Raw genomic sequence first — 18,471 nt, forward strand, 5'->3', positions numbered from 1 at the left:
TCCTCCTGTGCCTGGCCTCCCACCCTTTAGCGCTGCTGGCCCCCAGCCCCGGCTCTCAGCACTCAGCCCCCGCAGCAACCCCCCTGCCCTGGGGCCTTCCCCAGCCCCGCAGTGCTGCCGCCTTGGCTTAAATATTGACGTTCCCGGGCTCTTGCCTCTGACGTTTTCACTTGACCAGGGCTCCAGAGCCCACAAGCCAGAACTCCCGTTGTGGCTCAGCGGGTTAAGAACCCAACATGATGTGTGTGAGGATTCGGGTTCCACCCCCGGCCTGGCTCAGCGGGTTAAGGATCCGGCACTGCCGCAGACTGCAGCTCTGATTTGACCCCTAGCCCGGGAACTTCCATGTGCCACAGGTTCAGCCGTAAAAAGCCGGGGTGGGGCGTGGAGAGCTCGCAAGGCCACAGGGGCAGGCTGGTAGCTGAGGGACAAGGGAGAGCCAGAACCAGGCCCACGGCCCCCTGAGGGCAGCACAGCCTGGTGGGCACGGTGCGCCCCTGCCACATGTGCCCGGAGGCTCCAGCTCCTCAGCAGCAGCAGAAATGGGAAGTTCGTTGTGAAACTCCCTGCAGGTCTGGGCCAAACAAAACCCCATCTGGAAGCCGTTCCTCAGCCCCTGCCCAGCGCAGGCTGCTGTGAAATGCTGGTCACGCCCTTTGCTCGCTTGCCCTGGGCTTTTGCCTAAACCCCCTGGTCAGTTCCTACAAGGCCAAGGTCAGGGGTCTGTTCTGGGAAGCAGCGCCCAGGAGAGGACACGGGCCTTAAGCGCCCCTGGAAACCAGTCTGTCTGTGGCGTCTGCAGGGCCTGGAATTCCTGGGCTGCATTAAAAAGCGCCTGCTGAGGAAGCCCCGGAGCGTGTCGCTCTTCTCCAAGCCAGCGATCGAAGAGGTGGAGGCGCCCTCGAGCCTGAGCGAGAACCTCACGGTGTCCTACGAGCCCACGCTGGACTGCACCATCCGCCTGGGCCGTGTCTTCCCCAGCGAGGCCAACTGGAACAAGTGGGTCCACCTCTGAGGCCCCCGTGGCCCTCGCGACCCGCCTGTCCCTCTGCCGACCCTGAGAGAGAGTGTGCTCTCCTGGGGGGCCTCTGCCCACTGTGGGGTGCAGCCTGGCGAGGTTGGGGTGCAGAGGGCCCTGCCCCCACCCGCCAATTGTACAGAGACCCTGTGCCCAGCCTGAGGCCTCAAATGCTGTTTCCTGGCCCGGAACCTCCTGGAAGGAGGGCCACCTGCCCACCTGCCCCCAGGCCCTTCCCGGGCTGCCCCAAGGGACCTCGCTTCGTCACCTCCTCCTATTCCCGGGGCCTCGGCTGAGCCGCCCACCCAGCTCTCCGGAACCTGGGTTGTGGTGAGGTTGAGAAGCCCCCAGGGGGCCCGTCCTCCGAGGGCTTCCGAGCTGAGGCTGCCTTTCGGGAGCAGAGCCGCCGGCCCAGGCCTGGAGCCCTGTATGGACATCTGCTGGCCGGCGAGGGGCTGGGAGTTCAGGACACGGGGCTCTGCCCCGTCCACACACACCTCGCCCTGCAGCTTCCAGCCACCCCACTGCGGAGGACCCCCCCCTGCTCCCCAGAAAGCCCCCGTGGCCTGAGGGGCAGGGCCTCCCGGGGACACGTCGCAGAAGGGGGTTGTGTGCCCGGCGGAACCCCTGCCCTCCAGGCGGGGCTGAGCCTGCAGGCCACCCACAGGCCTCCCACCAGCTAAAAACGGGAAGTCCCGGGGTTTGTTTTGTTTTTTCAACCTTTTTCCTCATTTAAAAAAAATCCCCTGGCATGTATTTATTTTTTAATTAAAGTGAAGTAAAGTGTATTTTGTTCTCTGTGTTTCCTGAAGAATCTCTGATCCCCTGGGGGCGCCTTGTTTTCGGCCGCACAACAACCAGGAATGAATGTGGCCGGTAAAACCCAGGGAGAAAGCGGGGGCTGCGGCCGAGCTCAGCCAGCCCCAGGCGCAGCCTCGCCACCGGCCGCCACCTCTAAAGCCCTTCCTCCTGCCTGGCTGGGCCTCTTCCTCTCCCTTGACAGGTGTCCAGAAGCACCCAGCGCAGGACGGGCCTGAGGCCACTTGGCACAGTCTGCGATGCCAGCAGGCCACAGAGGACACGGGCCTGGGACATGGATTCTGTCCATGGCAGTTCCCTTTAGCTCACAACGGTTCTTTGTTTTATTTTGTTTTGCTAGTGGCCAACATTCTGTAAACATTGAAGATTTCCAGATTTTTTAAAAATACAGATTTCTATCTTGAAAGTTGGAGCAATCCCACAACACCGCACGTGACAGTCACGAGAATGGGACATGCCCCCACCAGGCCCGGTCGCAGGCCCACTGCAGCTCCCTCACTTACCACCTGCAGCGCCTGACCCGGCCTGGCTGGCAGCCCTTTGTTCCCGTCCTCCCGCCTCCAGGAACCCGGCCACTGGTCACCCTGGACCAGATTCCAGCGTGACAGGGGGCCAGGGGCGTGGGGTCCGGGGTCTCAAGGGTGAACCCCAGCACAGCCGAGACCCGACCCAAGTCTTCACATCATTTTCCTCTTCTTTTTTCATGTTTACTCAAATGTGAAAAAAATAGCATCTGAGGGGTTTTTTTGAAATCAAGTAGAATAACAGGTGTGATCGGCTTTGGAAACAGAAGATACAGAGGCTGATCCCGTGGGAATGCGCTAAGCGGTGGGAGGAAGGCAGCGGGGAGTCCAGGCTTGATGTTTCCGGCTCAGAGCCTTGGTTTTCTCATCTGAGAAGTGGGGACAGAACATCTCTCTCACAGGAGGACCAAGTGGGCCGAAGAACACCAAGGGCTGGCATATGGCAGGGCTCAGCCCAGCCCCCTTCCTTTTCCCGTCCCCCCAGGTTGGGCTCGTCTGTGGGCGATGAGACATAGAGGCGAGGGGTCTGTGCTTGAGTGGAAAGACGGGGCCTCTGCGATCTACGTTTCCACAGCCAGCATCCTGGGCAACCGACCTACACCTTCCCCCACCCCCACTTGCCCGTCCACCTGTCCATCCAGCCCCTCCTCTATTCACTGTCCCCAACTAAGGTGGCTCTTTGCACCCGGGGCTCCTGGAACCACAGCGTAGACCAGAAACTGAGATCAGACACCTTCAGGCAACACCGAGGAGAGGAAGGGGGCCTCGGCCACTACCAGGGAGGGGCAGGGACTATGGAAAACGAAAGTCGGCGTCCCCAGGAGAAAGAATTCACATTTAGAAGCAAAGGGCTTTTAAACATCAACTACCTAATAAAACGGGGGTGGGGGGCACTGAGCCCAGAGGAGCCATGTCCTGTTCACCCTGAGTGACAGCGGGGCCCAGACCCCTGCAGCTCCTCCCTTGGGTTCCCTGTCCCTCCCCTCTTCATTCTTACCCTTTTCACTCACACAATCCATTCCTTTTTCTTTTTAGGGCCACATCTGCAGCATATGGAGGTTCCCAGGCTAGGGGTCTGATCAGAGCTGCAGCTGCCAGCCTACACCACAGCCACAGCAACGCGGGATCCGAGCCGTGTCTGCAACCTACACCCCAGCTCACAGCAACGCCGGATCCTTAACCCACTGAGCGAGGCCAGGGATCAAACCCGCATCCTCATGCATGCCTGTCGGGGGGTGGGGGGTTCGTTACCATTACACCACCACAGGACCCTCACCCCACCATTCTCTCTTAAACACTTAAAACATAACAGAGATGACGTACGCCTCCGGCTGCTTTCTCCTTCAGGGCTTTTTCTCTGCATTTACAAATATTCTATACACCCCACCCCACCCCAGCCCCGCGACCTGCAGTGGCTTTTACATATCCACACAGCTCCAGCTCTTCACCAGGCAGAGTCCCTGGCACATCTGTATCAGCACGTAGAGCGCTACCTACGTGCTGCGTGGCCCTGGCAGTGAGGTCCTGATTTTGTGCCCTCTCTTCCCTGAAGGGTAAGCACTGAAATTGCTTCCTGGTTTCCCCCACTGAGCATCCTCTCAGGCTCCGCCTCCCTTCTTTCTTGCATCCAATCATCTCTTTTGATCTGCTGCTGCCAGCCTCCCCCATGGGCCCTTCCTCCTCTTCCAGCCTCGGTTCGCCCAAGGCCACTCGGGGATCGGGACTGAGAATGATCCCCAACCTCTGATTTCACCTGAGCACCCGTACTTACCTTGGGCCCTTGATGCATAGATGTCCAGGATTTTCCAGATGTGCATGTGCATATGTGCTGTGTGTGTGAAGTATGTGTTTGTGTGTCTCTGTGCATGTATGTGTGCGCGCACACGTGATCTCCCTGCTTAGCGCGGTCTCACGGCCCGGCAGCACCACCCACTGCCCACGGCAGGTTCTGCCCACCCAAGGGGTAGGATTCAGCCATTGTTGGTTTAAAAAAAGAACCTCCTGGAGTTCCTGTCGTGACGCAGCGGAAATGAATGAATCCAACTAGGAACCATGAGGCTGCGGGTTCGATCCCTGGCCTCGCTCAGTGGAGTTGCCATGTGCTGTGGTGTAGGTCGCAGAGGTGGCTCAGATCCCACGTTTCAGTGGCTGTGGTGTAGGTCGGTAGCTGTAGCTCCGATTCAACCCCTAGCCTGGGAACTTCCATATGCCGCAGGTGCGGCCCTAAAAAGCAAAAAAAAAAAAAAAAAAAAAAAAAAAACCCTCCCAGTTCACCTTGTGTTCTCCTCACCACGTACCCACTGCCCAGAGTTGCTGTGACAAGTGTGTCCCTGACAGGGCCTGGCAGGTTCAAATGGAGCCGCCTGGACAGTGGACTCCTCAGCCAAGTTCCAATGGTTACCAGCAGGGGGCATCAGAACCCAGCATCTCCGTTCCTGCTGGTTCATCTGGGGCTGCAGAAGTCTATAGCTCCTTGTCCCCCCACATAAGAGCTGAGAGCTTGTGGAGGTGACTTGTCCACAAAAGTGAGGATAGAGTAACAGCATTTTCTGAGCCCTTGCAATGTGCCAGACGCTGCTCACTGCTCTCGGGACTTTACACTTACTGACTTGTGGTCCCACAAGAGCTAAGAAGTATGTCCGATCAGTATAACCGTTTCGTGTATGAGGAAACTGAGCCTAAAGAGGTAAAATAAGGGAGTTCCCATTGTGGATCAGCAGATTAGGAACCCAACATAGGTCGGTGAGGATTCGGGTTCAATCCCTGGCCTTGCTGAGTGGGTTAAGGATCTGGAGTTGCCGTGAGCTGTGGTGTAGTTCATAGACGTGGCTTGGATCTGGCATTGCTATGACTGTGGTGTAGGCCGGCAGCTGTAGCTCCGATTTGAATCCTAGCCTGGGTACCTCCATATGCCTCAGATGTAGCCCTAAAAAACGACCCCAAAAAAGGGGGGGAGGGGTAAAATAATTTCTGCAGGATGGAGGCTAGTAAGTGGATCTGCTGGCTTCCCAACTCAGACTGTCCAGCTCAAAGCCCTCCCCCCTCCCTTGACACCTCTTTCCAGGGATGGGTTTTGCTTTGGGGTGGGGAGCCAGCATGAGGCTGAGAGCCTCCAAAATTACAGAATGGAGAAGTTTCTTTTCTGAGGCCATCAATTTTTTTTTTTTACTCAATGCATTTATTACATTTATAGTTGTACAGTGATCATCCCAATCCGAGGTCATCAATTTTTAAAAGAAAACCCTTCGCATCTGTTGCCACTAAGGATGGAAGAAGACCCCCTAGCTGCCCCACCGTGTGAGCAGAGGGGGTCCAGGGGGGCAGGTCTCTGGCTTCATTCAGACTTCCCAGGACACCCATGTCTTCACCTTCGTGTCCCATTCTGGGGCATTTCCAAGTCCAAGGCCAGGTGGCTCCATCCCAGGCTCAGTCCCCTCCCTGCTTTCTGTCCACCGCTATGTCAGTCACAACTCCGCCTCCCATTCATTCATTCATTCATCCATTATTTATTGAACACCTGCTATGTGTCAGGCACTATTCTAGGCTCTGAGACCTAGCAGTGAATAAAACAAAGTCCTTCTGCTCATGGAACAGACTGTAAATATGATACTAAGTAAGAGACGTATGTAAAAAGCACAGTAAATATTATGGGAAACGTTTACTTGTATTAAGGTCATTTAAACATTTAATAAAACCAGGTCGGTGCGGTGCTGCAGTTTGGAGTCAGGGGCCCAGGGTGGGTCCCCCTGAGAAGGTGACATTGGAGCTAAGATTTGACGACTCCTGCTTTCCATTCACGTGTGTGGCTGTGGCTGGACTGCAGGTGCCCCCCTCCCACCCCCTTCATGGAGGAGCGTGTCCTTCTTTCTCCTTTGCTCCTGGTGTCATGAGTTCCCAGGAGGGGATGTACTTGGCCTTACTCTGCCATCATGCATGGAAGGCCAGTTACAGGATTTTATTATTTTTTTTAGGGCCGCACCCTCCCTCCACAAATGGGAGTTTCAGCTACGGGTCAATTCGGAGCTATACCTGCCAACCACACCAGATCTGAGCAACATCTGGGACCTACACCACAGCTCACGGCAATGCCAGATCCTCAACCCACTGAGCGAGGCCAGGGATCGAACCCCTGTCCTCATGGATACTAGTCGGGTTCATTACCACTGAGCCACGACAGGAACCCCCAGTTCTGGGTTTTGATGGTGCCTCTGGGGTGACTGTGGGTGTGGTGGGCTATGAAGGGCTGTCCTGCACATGGTGCCAGGGGCGGCCCAGGCAAACTGAGTCCCAGATGGGCAGGAGGAGGCGGGGAGAGGCTCTGCCTCCAACAGGAGGCTAAAAAGGAGCTGAGGATGCAGACTGAGCAGGGAGCATGGACGCCAGGCCACGGGGTGAGTCCCTGCACCCCCCCCCCCCTTGGTCCCCCGTTTCCCCAGCAGGAAAATGAAAGGCTGTGCCTGAGTTGCCCCTTCTCTCTCCTCAAAGGAGATTGTTCGGGACACTCAGCATCAGAGGCTGAGACCGGGGCGGGGGGCGGGGGGGTAACTGATGGGGAAACATCGGAAGGGGGAGGTCTTGGGTTCTTTACATCCTGGCATAGGGTGATGGCAGCTTGAGGGTATCTTTCTGGGAGGAGACGGGAAGCACTGGGACCCAGCCCTCCCCTCATCTGGCCCGGAGGCCGGCTGAAGGAGATGGAAGAGAAGCACATGCACTTTTAATGGCTCTGTTCTCTTCCCCCCTTTACATCCCCAGAGCCTAATTCCTGCTCCACTTTGCAAGAGAGGAAACTGAGGCTCAGAGACAGTGAGCATGTTGCCCAAGATCATTCATGAGATGGGATGGAGCCTTGTCCTCGGGCCCCCTGGAATATGGTCCGTCCTTGGGATGGGAGGACAGTTCTTGTTGCTGGGTTGAGATGAGATATATGCCAGGACACTTTCTTCTACTGCAAGTGACAGAAACCCCTCTCAAACCTCCTTAAGCAAAAAAAAAAAAAAAAAAAGGAAACCTACAAGCTTACTGACTGAGGCAGGAGAGGTTGGTTTATGCTGTGGTTACAATCAGCCCCCCGAATCTTAGTGGATTAGAACAAAGGATTTATTTCTTGTTCACAATTCGTGTCCATCACAGGGGAACGAGAAGTTCTGCTTACATCTCTCCTCTTAAGAACCCAGGCTGACGGAACAGCCACCATTGCCTGCCACTGTGGCCGAGAGGAGAACTCTAAACTGCATGAGGACTGTCAGTCCAGTGCTCTGGTCCACAAGCGAGACTTACTCTTCTGCTCACAGTTCATTGGCCAGTCCTGGTCATGCGACACCATCTGGCCACAAGGCGGGCAGAAGGCCAAGAGCTAGAGACATTTGGTGAACAACAGAATGACTTCATATTCATGTACCTCAAAAGTCCTGGGGAAATGTAGTTTCAGGTATGGCTGGATCCAGGAGCTCAAGAGATATTACCAGGAATATATGTCCATTTCCCAGCTCTGCTTTCTAGTGGTTTGGCCTCATCTCAGGGGAGCTGTTTCCTCCTGGTTCCCAGCAGCTCCAGGCTTAGTCCATTCCTGCAGCTGAGCCATCCCATCAGGAAACGTGTATGGGTCAGCTTGGGTCACATGTCTGACCCTGAACCAGCACCGTGGCTGGGAGGAAATGCGCTCTTGGCCAGGCCTGGGCCAGGGAGCCACTCCTAGAGCTGGGCTCAGCCACCCCACAGGATGCTGCTCGGAAAGAAGCATAGGTACCCACAGTGTTTGCCAAGAATTTCTTCCCTCCTGACCTCAATTCCATATAGCAAAGCATGACGGAGAGAGCTGGACTTGAGATCAGGAGACCAGAGTTCAAGTTCTGGCTCTGACCTTTAATTCAGTGTGTGATCTCAGGGAAGTCACCAGCCCCTTCTTCACTTTCACTTCATTTGTCACATGGATACACCACCCCCTTGGAGCCCATAGATGGAAAAGTGCTGGACCGGGAGCAGGAGGTGGCATCCTCCTGCCTCTTAAGACAGGGTTGTTAGCACTTCTGGCCTGGACTCTGGGTGACAGGGAAGTGCCTTCCCCACCCCCAGGTGCTTGGGCTCAGTCACACCCAGGCCTTTGCTCAAGCTCTTACCTCCACCCCTGAGTATCCGGGGTTCCTAACGACGTCTATGCATTTTTCAAAGCCTAACAAAAACCACGTCCTCCCTGAAGCCCCCCTAGCCCTCCTGATGCCCCCTCTGGGCTCCCGCTGGTGGTGTGCAGGGCTGGCTCATGCCAAGCTAAGCGATTACGCACCTCTGTTCCAATCCCACATTTAGAGTCACCGGGTCGGTAGCTTGAACTTGGCCAGGGTGACAAAATGTATCCCATGGACATAAGCAAACACGGCTAGTCAGGCCTTACGGAGGGTGCACTATGTGCCTGGCTGAGGGGAAAGCAGTGAACACAATTAGCAAAGTCGTCACCTTCACGGAGCTTATGTTTGTTATTTCATCCTTCTCTCTAGCCGCTTCCTCTCCATCCATCCATCCATCCAACTGTTCTTCCTTCAAGCCTCTCACCATCCGCTTATCTACTCACCTGTGCACCTGTTCACCCATCCATCATCCCTCCGCCCCGCCCCCGACTCATCCATCCTCCCAGGTGGGCAAGCTCCCACCCCCGTTCTGCGCCTATGCGTATGAGCTGGTCCCCTTCCAAGACAGACAGTGACAAGTCCTGTCTGGCCCATCCAGAGCCCCGTCCCACCCCCAGGCTGGCATCAGTGTCTCCAAGGTGTCCCTCTCCCTGCACCCCAGACCAGAGCTGTGTGTGCTGGCAAGCCGGGCTGCCTCCCCGGGGAGCCCAGAGCTCAGAGGGTGCCTGGAACCTGTGGCCTCCGCGAGGGTGTGAAAACCACAGCACACCTTGGCCCAAGTATCTCCAGGGTGACGGCGGGGGAGGGAGAAGGCTGCTCACAGCTGCAGGAGCTGCGGTTTCACACGTGTGCTCCCAGCCGAGCCTCACACACCCTGATCCCAGGTTAACAGTCCCACTACTAAAACCATCAATGTTCTAGAACTTTCAAAACCAAGGCCTCTTGTGTTCTCTCAGCGACTTCTCCCAACCACCCCCTTTTATGGAGGAGTCACAGAGAAGCTATCGGCAGGACGGACTTCTGCCAGATTCTGGCTCAGCCCTGGCCCCAAAGCAAAGACAAACCAGGGCTCCTAGTATCACCCTGCAGCCTGGCCTTTGGGGGGGGTCCAAGCGCCACAGGTTCCCAGCCAGGGTGCGGATGCCCCTGACACTCTGTCTTAACGCTGCTGGGTGGTCTGGAAAAAGCATTCTCTAAAGGCGAGTATCCTTGGGGAGGGTAAATAATCTTTTTTTTTTTTAGGGCCACACCCGAAGTGTATAGAGGTTCCCAGGCGCGAGGTCGAATCGGAGCTACAGCTGCCAGCCTACCCCACAGCCACAGCAACGCCAGATCCAAGCCGCATCTGCGGTCTACACCACAGCTGACGGCAACGCCGGATCCTTAACCCACTGAGCAAGGCCAGGGATCAAACCCACATCCTCATGGATAGCAGTCGGGTTTGTAACCTGCTGAGCCACAAAGGAAACTCCCTTCTCTCTCTCTCTCTCTCTTTTTTTAAAGTGTGAGCTGCATGCAACACACAATACCGTCATCTAGCTCCTGCCCAAAGCTGACACTCAGTAAGGTGCCTTCAGAACATCGCGAGGCCTTTTCTTAGCATCTTAAATTTACATGTCATCAGGCTCTTGGACAAATCTTCAAGAATTTGACTTCCCCTGATTCCCCAGGATGAGCAACTCAGATGCCAGGGGATGGCAGCGGGACATTCCCTGCCATCACTGCCAAGTCAGGTCTGCCCCTCTCCCCCACGGGGAGGACCATGGAGGGGGCTCCTCTCTGCGCAGCTCAGCATCCGTGTGTACTTGTGCTCAATCAAGAAATTGTGGTTGGTGAGGGCCTGATTCTAAGGAACAAAGCAGATTTTAAGCCCGGAATCCCCCAGGTGCCCCTCTGCAGGGCGGGACAGGCCCGCACGTACCCAGGCGTGTCTGGTTCCTCGCCCCCACCCACCTGCAGCAGAGGCCTTGGTCCTGGCCGCAGGAGGAAGGAAGCTGATGTTTATTGAGGGTCTGGGCGGCACACTGTATGTGGGCAACCTCACCCATTTCTCCCCAGGGTAGGCCATGCCCCCTGCCCCCCATCGTCCAGACAGGAAACTCCAGACCAGAGACGGGCAGTGACTCACCCGAGGTGGCACAGCCAGGAGGTGTCCGAACTGAGATTCAGACTGGGGTCTGCCGGCCCCACCCCCAAATCTCCCCACTCCCAGGGTCACCGTGGGCTCATGTGGTCCCCTTCCTGTCCCCCCCCACCCCCCGGAGAGGTGATAAGGAACAGAGTGGCCTTTGGGCAGCTCCTGGAGGTGGGACCTGGGGGCTAGGCTTGGGGTCTGTCCCAGGCAGTGCCCTGGTCTCAGCAGGCCCTGTGGGCGGCACTGGACCAGCCTCTTGGGGTGGCTCGTGATCCGGGGCCAGCCCACAGGCCTGGGAGGGAGGCTGTCATCCCGTGAACACAGCACGTGTGCCACTCGCACTCGAGGACACGCCACCGGCACCTGAGCCCCAGATGCACACGGAAAACACCAAGCTCAGGGGCCCCATCGGGGAGTCCGAGGGCTCCAGGCCTCTTCACAGCCCAGCCCAGGGGACCCACCCCATCTGCGGCTCGTGGCTCAGCGGCACGGCCAGCGCTGGAAGGGCCAGTCAGCCGCACTAGCTGGCCTGGGGCCCAGATTCCGCCAGCGGAGGGGACATGACCACCCACTGGCGGAGGTAGCTCCGGGGGGGCCCTTCGTCCCTGGGGCTGCTGAAGTCACATTCCACGGGGCTGCCGCAGTCAGAGTCCGCGAAGCCGCTGTCAAACGTGTCCATGTCCAGGCCGGCTGGGGGCGAGCCTGCCTCACTGTCCGAAACCCCTCGGGGTGGCCCGTCCCCCCAGGGTGGCCCTGGAGCCCAGCCCGCTTCATCCTCGGGGGACGGCTTTACCCTGGCGAGGACGCTGCCCGCGGGGCCCCCCAGCCCAACTGAGCCTCTGGCTGAGACGCAGCCGCAGGACAGGAACGTGGCCTCCGGGTCCAGAAGCGGGTCCTCTGTGCCCGAGCCAGGCTCCAGGTTCAGAGCTGGGTAGCTGTCGTCGTCTCCACAGGTGCAGGGCCAGGCGCACGGCCCCTCTGCGTCCCTCACGGTCACCGTTTCAATGGATAACTTGCCATACGGCCGGTCTCTCTCCTGGCTGTAAGCGGAGCCGCCCAAGGTGCTGGCGGTGGAGGGCGCTGGGTCCCAGGAGCCCGGCTCAGGTACCCCGTCGGTCTCCACCAGGTCGGCCGGCTCCGGCAGCTCCATGGGTGCCAGCCCCTTGGCTGCACGCTGCGCAGGGCACTGGCTGTGCATCTCCAGGATCGAGGGCACCCCCACGCTCCAGGATCTCAGCTCCAGGCTGGAGGGAGGGAAGGGTGTGCCCACCCATCTCTGCAAGAGAGAAAGGGAGGGAGGGTCAGGGATGGTGGCTCAGCCGTAACGAACCCGACTAGCATCCATGAGGACACGGGTTCGATCCCTGGCCTTGCTCAGCGGGTTAAGGATCGGCACTGCCGTGAGCTGTGGTGTAGGTCGCAGACACAGCCCGGATCCGGCGTGACTGTGGCTGTGGCCTAGGCCGGCTGCTGTAGCTCTGATGTGACCCCTAACTCGGAAACCTCCATATGCCGTGGGTGTCGCTCTTTAGCGTAAGAGAGAGAGCGAGCGAAAGAAAGGGACAGGCAGAGACAAGGAGTCCAGAAGATCGAGAGAGATAGAGTTGGGGGAGACTGGCACCATGCTGTGTCCCTCTCTGGTGACAGTCCCCACCACTGTCCCTGCCTCCCTGGGCCCCAGTTTCCCCGCCTGCAGCAGGGAGCCACGGCCCTCAGCAGCCTGCCGCCCAGACAACCTGTTGCTCAGTGGCCTGGGCTCTGTGCAGGTGCAGGACCGAGATTCTTGAGGTGTGGGGACAAGGGGACCTGAGGACTGGATGACAGAGCCCCAGCAGGCCACCTGGGTCATTTCCTCCGGGAGATTTCTCCAAACCTCACGTTCTCCTGGTTGTGTCTTCACTAGAGGGGACATGGAAGAAGCCCTGACTTTTCTGGTCACGACTGTGTCCCCACAGGCTCAGGCAGTGCCCGGCACACAGTTGGCACCCAATAATTGTCTGTTAACTAAATGAATAAGCCAAGTGAATCAAGGACCAGCCACTTGGAAAGGCACCTGTGTGCTTGGTGGATGTGGGCTGTGGGGCGACGGTGGACTGAGCCGCCCCTAAGCTGCCCCCTGCCCCTGACCGCCAGGGGTCCCACTCCTGATCCAGGGTCCCCCAAGAACCGAAATCTCCGGATTTGTGGCTACTGGGTCAGAAAACTCATCTCAGAAGCCTGGGGAAGCCACTACCCCAGATTTGAAATTGCTTCTCAGCCGTGTGGCCTTGAGCCTGTTACTCACCCTCTCTGTGCCTCAGTCTCTTGTCTGTAAAGCGGGCCTGCGAATAGCCCCGACTCCCCAGGGTAGTTGTGTGGATTAAATTACAAATAACATCTGTGGAGCTGCTAGCGGCGTGCCTGGTGCACAGCAAGCTCCGAAATGAATGCAAAGCGGAGGTGATGTTTGAGCTTCAGGGCAAGTGCAGAGGAGAGAAAGGTCTCGCCAGCGGGGACTGGAGCCCAGGCTCCTTCCCTGACTGTTCTGAGCCTCAGGCTCCTCCTGGCTCCCCTGCGATGAAGAAGCATCCACCCACCCACCCCCACCCATCCAGGCCGGGCTGCCAGGAGGAGGAGGAAAGGGGCAGAGGTGGAGGTGAGACAGCACTCAGGCAGACAGCAGGGCGCTTTCTGACTTCCAGGCTCTCCAGAGCAGGTGGGCTGCCCCTCCTGCTGCTGTCACCACATCCTCTCTGCGGTGGCTGCTGCCGCCGCCAGGTGGGTGGCGGTAAATGGGCACAGAGAACTCCTGGGCACCGGCGGTGGCGGCGGGGGTTGGGGCCCGGCAGGGGGCTGGCGTCTTTTGGAGGTGGCGCCAAACCCTTCCCAGAAGCTGGCCCATGTCCCCACCTCCAACTCAAGGGCTTCTACGAAAGGCCCAAGGAGGCCGACTTGAGGCTCAAAGAAGCACCTGCGCACCCCTCCCCCAGTTCGGTTCCGTGGCCTGGGAAATGCTGCAGGATCTTGTTTAATCCTTATGCCAACTTAGCCCCTACGGGAATTATTTCCTGCACTTCGCAGGTGCAGAGGCGGAAGCCTGGCTCCAGGCCAGGCAGGGGCCTGGGGGGACCTGGGCCTGCAGGGGGGGGCTGGGGTCCAGGTGTGAGGGCCCAGGTCTGGGGTGGGGGCACTTACCTTGAAATCCCCGCTATGGCCCACATACAAGGGCTGGAAGAAGGGCTCCGGGCTGGGCACCTGTACCCACACCTTTTTCCACAGCCTGCAGAGGGTGGGGGGGTGGGTGCGATCAGAGTCGAGGTGAGCCCCCCCCATACCTCCCAGAGATCAGCCAGGCCTCCTGCTCAGAAGCTCCCCAACTTTGTCCTGCGGGAGACGTGGCGCCTCCAGGATACACCCAGGCCCCTCCCTTCCACCCCTCGGCCCCAGGCCTCAGTTTTCACATCTGTAAAATGGGGCAGCGCATCTCCTGAAGGCACGAGTTTAAGGGCTGGGCTGCCCAATCTGTGCTGAGCAAACGCTCCCCCTCTGAGTCCTGACTTCCTCCTCCGCCACCAGGGATGCGCACAGAGCCAGCTCTGGGGATGGGGTGTGGAGAGCAGTTGGTGAGCACCTAGACTGCTCCCCGCAACATCCGCTGTGGTTTCCTGGCTTCTCTGCCTTGAACAAAATGAGCTGGGCGTGCAAGGCACCACCCCCCACCCCTCACCCGTGTCTGCCACTTAGTGAGGGCTCCGCCCCAGCCTGGCACTAAGGCCAGGGGAGCTTAGGTTTTATTTTTTATCAGCAGCAGCCTTCTCTTGATGGCAGCAGAAACCCAACATATACACAGATAAAAGCAAACCCTCTGGTTTTGAAGCAGAAAGACTGGTGGGGGGGTTACCCCACCAAACCTTCACACACACACACACACCCCGCCTGGCAGCCCCTCCTGCCTCTGGGAGTCAAAGCTTGAAGTTCACTCGACCAGGTATCAGCTGAGGTCACTGTTATGAGCACGGGTCCAAATTTCACCTCCTCCACTTCATTGCTGTGTGACCTTGGGCAAGTTCCTAGACGGCTCTGTGCCTCGGCTTCCCCATTGGTCACAGGGCAGTAAGTGCCGTGCAGCAAGCTCATGTCGCCTCTGTGAGGGTTCAGTGCGTGCTCTGCCCAGTGCCCAGGAAACAGCTTATTATCACCATCCTTGTCATTCTTACAGTCACCGTGACAGGTGTGTCCCCACCCCTGGCCCCAGGCTGACCCCCTCCCTGCCTCCCTGTGCCCTGGGCCTCACCTCCAAGGCAGGTGGATCTTCAGGCCTAAGAAGACAAGGACGGGGCATACGAGGATCAGGATGAGAAGCAGGTGAGGGTACCAGTTTCTCTTCATCTCTGGGGGAGGAAGTGAACACGGGGTGAAAGTGAGCAACCTCTGTGGGATGGGTGTGGAGGGTATTGGGTCTGAGCTGCAGTGGGAGGGGGTGGGAAGGCTGCCAGTGCCTGGCAGGGGGATGGACCTGGGTTCAACTCCTGCTCCCACCCCCACCCTAGGCAAGTCTTTTTTTTTTTTTTTTTTTTAAGGTCTGCACCTGCGGCATATGGAGGTTCCCAGGCTAGGGGTCAAATTGGAGCTATAGCTGCCAGCCTACACCACAGCCACAGCAATGCGGGGTCTGAGCCGTATCTGTGACCTACACCACAGCTCAAGGCCACGCTGGATCTTTAACCCACTGAGGGAGGCCAGGGATCGAACCTGCAACCTCATGGATACTAGTCGGGATTGTTCCCACTGTGCCACAACAGGAACTCCTAGGCGAGTGGGTTCATCCTCGGTTTTCTCATCTGCAGAACGAGGGTGTTCATTCCCACCTCCCAGATCTCTCAAATGCTCTGCCAGGAGAGGCCCCTAGTACCTCACGCAGGGCCTGGCAAGCTGGGGCCCCAGAAATGCTGTGCAACAGCTACAGCTGGGCATGCGCGACCAAGTGGGCACCTTCCAGCCACGCCGGGCATCTCAGGGCTCGGGGCCGCTGCACTAGGACAAGATGTGGTACTGGGAGAGGCGTGTCCATCCCACCTCCACGCCTACCTTCGGGCTGGGTGTGAAAGACGACAGGGTCGCTCCACTCGCTCCAGGTCCCCTGGAAGGAGGAGTCGGGCTGGGGCCCCGCCCGCAGCTGCAGCTCATAGCTCGAGCCTTTGTGGAACTCCAGGGGGAGCAAAGAGACGCTTCTCGAATCCACCGAGATCAGCTTTCTCCCTGGACTCTGCCGGCACAGGGAAGAGAGGACCAGGGTTAGGACCCCCCAGGCCAGCCCCTGCCTCCAGCAGGACCACCCGTCGCTGGCTCCCATGAAAGGAGCAGGGGTCCTCCGGCCACAGGAATCAGGCCCGTGTCTGAGCTCTGGCCACTCTAGCGTGGGGGGAAGCACGGCCTTGCCGGCGATATAGTGCTTTGTGCCGTGTCTCTCTGATCCCAGCTCAGCCACTCCCAGGCCTGGCAGGGCACCCTGCCCACGGGGCCTGGGAATGTCCCAGGCGCAGCAGCGGCCATTCCTGGGAATGCTGAACTGGCAGCATTCCAGGCCCTGGACACGTCTAGAAATCTTCAACAGCTGGTATTCGCCACAGTGGGCATTTCTGAGCATCTGCGAATTTTTAGAAATTTTTATTTTATTTTTCTCTTGTAAGGCCCCACCCGCCGCATATGGAGGTTCCCAGGCTAGGGGTCGAATCGGAGCTGCAGCTGTCGGCCTACGCCACGGCCACAGCAATGCAGGATCTGAGCTGCATCTGCGACCTATGCCGCGGACTGCAGCAATGCCAGATCTTTAACCCACTGAGCGAGGCCAGGGATCGAACCTGCATCCTTACAGGGACTATGTTGGGTTCGTAACCCACTGAGCCACAACAGGAACTCCAGCATTTCTGGGTATCTTTAACTACAGGCGTCTTAGCAACGGATCCCTCTGGAAATCTTCCACTGGGGTCGGTCTAAACAACCCACTGGAGATTTATGAAAATCTTAAACAGGGACCATTCTAAAGGATGGATAATTCTAGAACCCGTCAGCTATGACTGTTTTAAGTAGTGAGCCGTTCTGGAACGCTTCCACACTCTATAAACAAAAGAGCCTTCACATTTGAAACACCGGTCCCTCTGACCCTGGACTTTCCTGGTTATGGATACTTCCAGAACTTTCCAACCAGGGCCATTCTAAGCAAAGGGGGAAGGTTCCAGACAGCCCCCACTTCTGAAACTTCCTCTACTGTGACAGGTGCTAGACTTGAGGTGGAAGGGGGTGGGGTGGGGACAATCCCTTCCTCGGTGGCATGCCAACTGGGGATGAAAAAGGGACAAGGTGAAATGAATGTGAAGGGGTCTCCGACGCCGGAGAGGAATGAGGCGAGGGCAGCACAGACTGTGAGAGCTCAAGGCAGAGCCTGCGTCCTCCTCGGCTGGCTGGTGAGTCTCTGGTTTCCATTCCCCACTGTGTCTGTCCCTGCCTGCAGCCTGGCTGCTCAGCCCTGCCCGGTCCCCATCCCCATCCCCACCCCCCACCCAATCCTCCAAGGGCCTCACCTGAGCCCAGGGGTCGCCGAGCTTCCTGTACCGCAGTTCATACTGAAGTTTGCCCTTCAGCGCGAATAAATTGTAATCGGAGCTCCAGGAGATGTTATAGTGTCCGGAGAAGGTCACGGTGACATTGAAAGGGGGAGATGGCTTGACTTGGAGCGGGGAGGGGGGAGCCAGAAAGAGAAAATGGGATGAGCTGTTGCAGCAGCTGATGGGAGTCACTCCCCTACGCCTAAACCTCGCTGATGAGACAGGCTGGCAACCCTACATGACCCCGGGGTGAAGCCGCCCTCTCCCCGGGTCTCAGTTTACCCATCTGAGCAATGAGAGATTTTGATAGGATTGGGTTGCAAACTTGGGGGTGGGCAGGTGACAGCGAGGGGTGAGGCAGGGCTGGAGACTGAGCCCTCCCAGCCTAAAGGGGGATGCCACCCCTCAGGGGTGGGGGTGGGAGGCAGGAAGGCAGACCGGCAAGGTGGCCAGGGGTGGGGGAAAAAAAAAAAACCTGGAGTTCCCATCGTGGAGCAGTGGTTAACGAATCCGACTAGGAACCATGAGGTTGTGGGTTCGATCCCTGGCCTTGCTCAGTGGGTTAAGGATCCGGCGTTGCCATGAGCTGTGGTGTAGGTTGCAGATGCGGCTCAGATCCGGCGTTGCTGTGGCTCTGGCGTAGGCTGGTGGCTACAGCTCTGATTGGACCCCTAGCCTGGGAACCTCCATATGCCACGGGAGCAGCTCAAGAAAAGGGAAAAAGGCAAAAAAAAAAACAAAAAACCTAACAAGCTGGAAATCCACATTATGGTGGGAAATCTCTCAAAAGCTACAGTTAGCTGCTCATCCCCAAACTGTCTCAGGCACGGGGGTGCTCAGACCCACTTGTTCTCCATTTCTGTTCTAAATGACGGCCTCCTTTCCTTTGAACTCTTGCTTCCCTGAGAAGTCGAAGGACTGTCACAGCATCGTGCTAATTCATTAGCGCTAATTGGGGCTAATGATGGAAACCACCACCACGGAGGGCCAGCCGGGCTGCTCTCCAAGAAGCAGTCTGACACCCGCAGGGCCCTGGGAGTTCCCTGGGACCCTTGTCATCTCCGAGACGGCTTCTGGAAAGCTCAGGAGCAGAGGTCTGGGTCCCGACACCACGCCCTCCTGGGTCCCCCCAGGCGCAGGGCAAAGCTTCCTGTTCTACTCCAACCTCCGTCCGTTTTGGAGGCAGGACACAGGGGTCACCTGCCGTCACCTCCTCTCTTGTAAAAGGTACCCGTTCCTATCTCACGTGGTGAAAGTTCATGGGGAC

The 18,471-nt window shown here is 57.9% G+C and overlaps 2 protein-coding genes across 5 annotated transcripts in view; one reads left to right on the forward strand and one right to left on the reverse strand.

Annotated features, from left to right (window-relative positions):
• The window catches only part of GTF3C1 (general transcription factor IIIC subunit 1), a 71,189-nt gene extending 69,383 nt beyond the window's left edge, over positions 1-1,806 (forward strand). For all 4 annotated transcript variants that reach the window (XR_014840388.1, XR_014840389.1, XM_005662064.4 and 1 more), the window contains exon 37: positions 803-1,806. Coding sequence is in view for 2 of the 4 variants with exons in the window: in XM_005662064.4 (XP_005662121.1) it covers positions 803-1,015 (213 nt within the window). In the remaining 2 variants the exon portion in view is untranslated. The remainder of the gene's footprint in view (positions 1-802) is intronic.
• A 5,637-nt stretch (positions 1,807-7,443) lies between these two features.
• IL21R (interleukin 21 receptor) overlaps positions 7,444-18,471 on the reverse strand; it is a 44,246-nt gene continuing 33,218 nt past the window's right edge. The window contains exons 5-9 of the mRNA XM_021086442.2: positions 17,181-17,326; positions 15,688-15,865; positions 14,894-14,990; positions 13,795-13,879; positions 7,444-11,896 (exon numbers count right to left, since the gene is read on the reverse strand). Of these exons, the coding sequence (XP_020942101.2) occupies positions 11,141-11,896; positions 13,795-13,879; positions 14,894-14,990; positions 15,688-15,865; positions 17,181-17,326 (1,262 nt within the window). The 3' untranslated portion in view covers positions 7,444-11,140. The remainder of the gene's footprint in view (positions 11,897-13,794; positions 13,880-14,893; positions 14,991-15,687; positions 15,866-17,180; positions 17,327-18,471) is intronic.

This window comes from Sus scrofa, chromosome 3 (assembly GCF_054392235.1).
Source record: "Sus scrofa isolate SSC_HxYL_T2T_F1_AM1 chromosome 3, Sscrofa_HxYL_maternal_Yorkshire_Landrace_v2.0, whole genome shotgun sequence".
In the NCBI taxonomy this organism is placed as follows: domain Eukaryota; kingdom Metazoa; phylum Chordata; class Mammalia; order Artiodactyla; family Suidae; genus Sus; species Sus scrofa.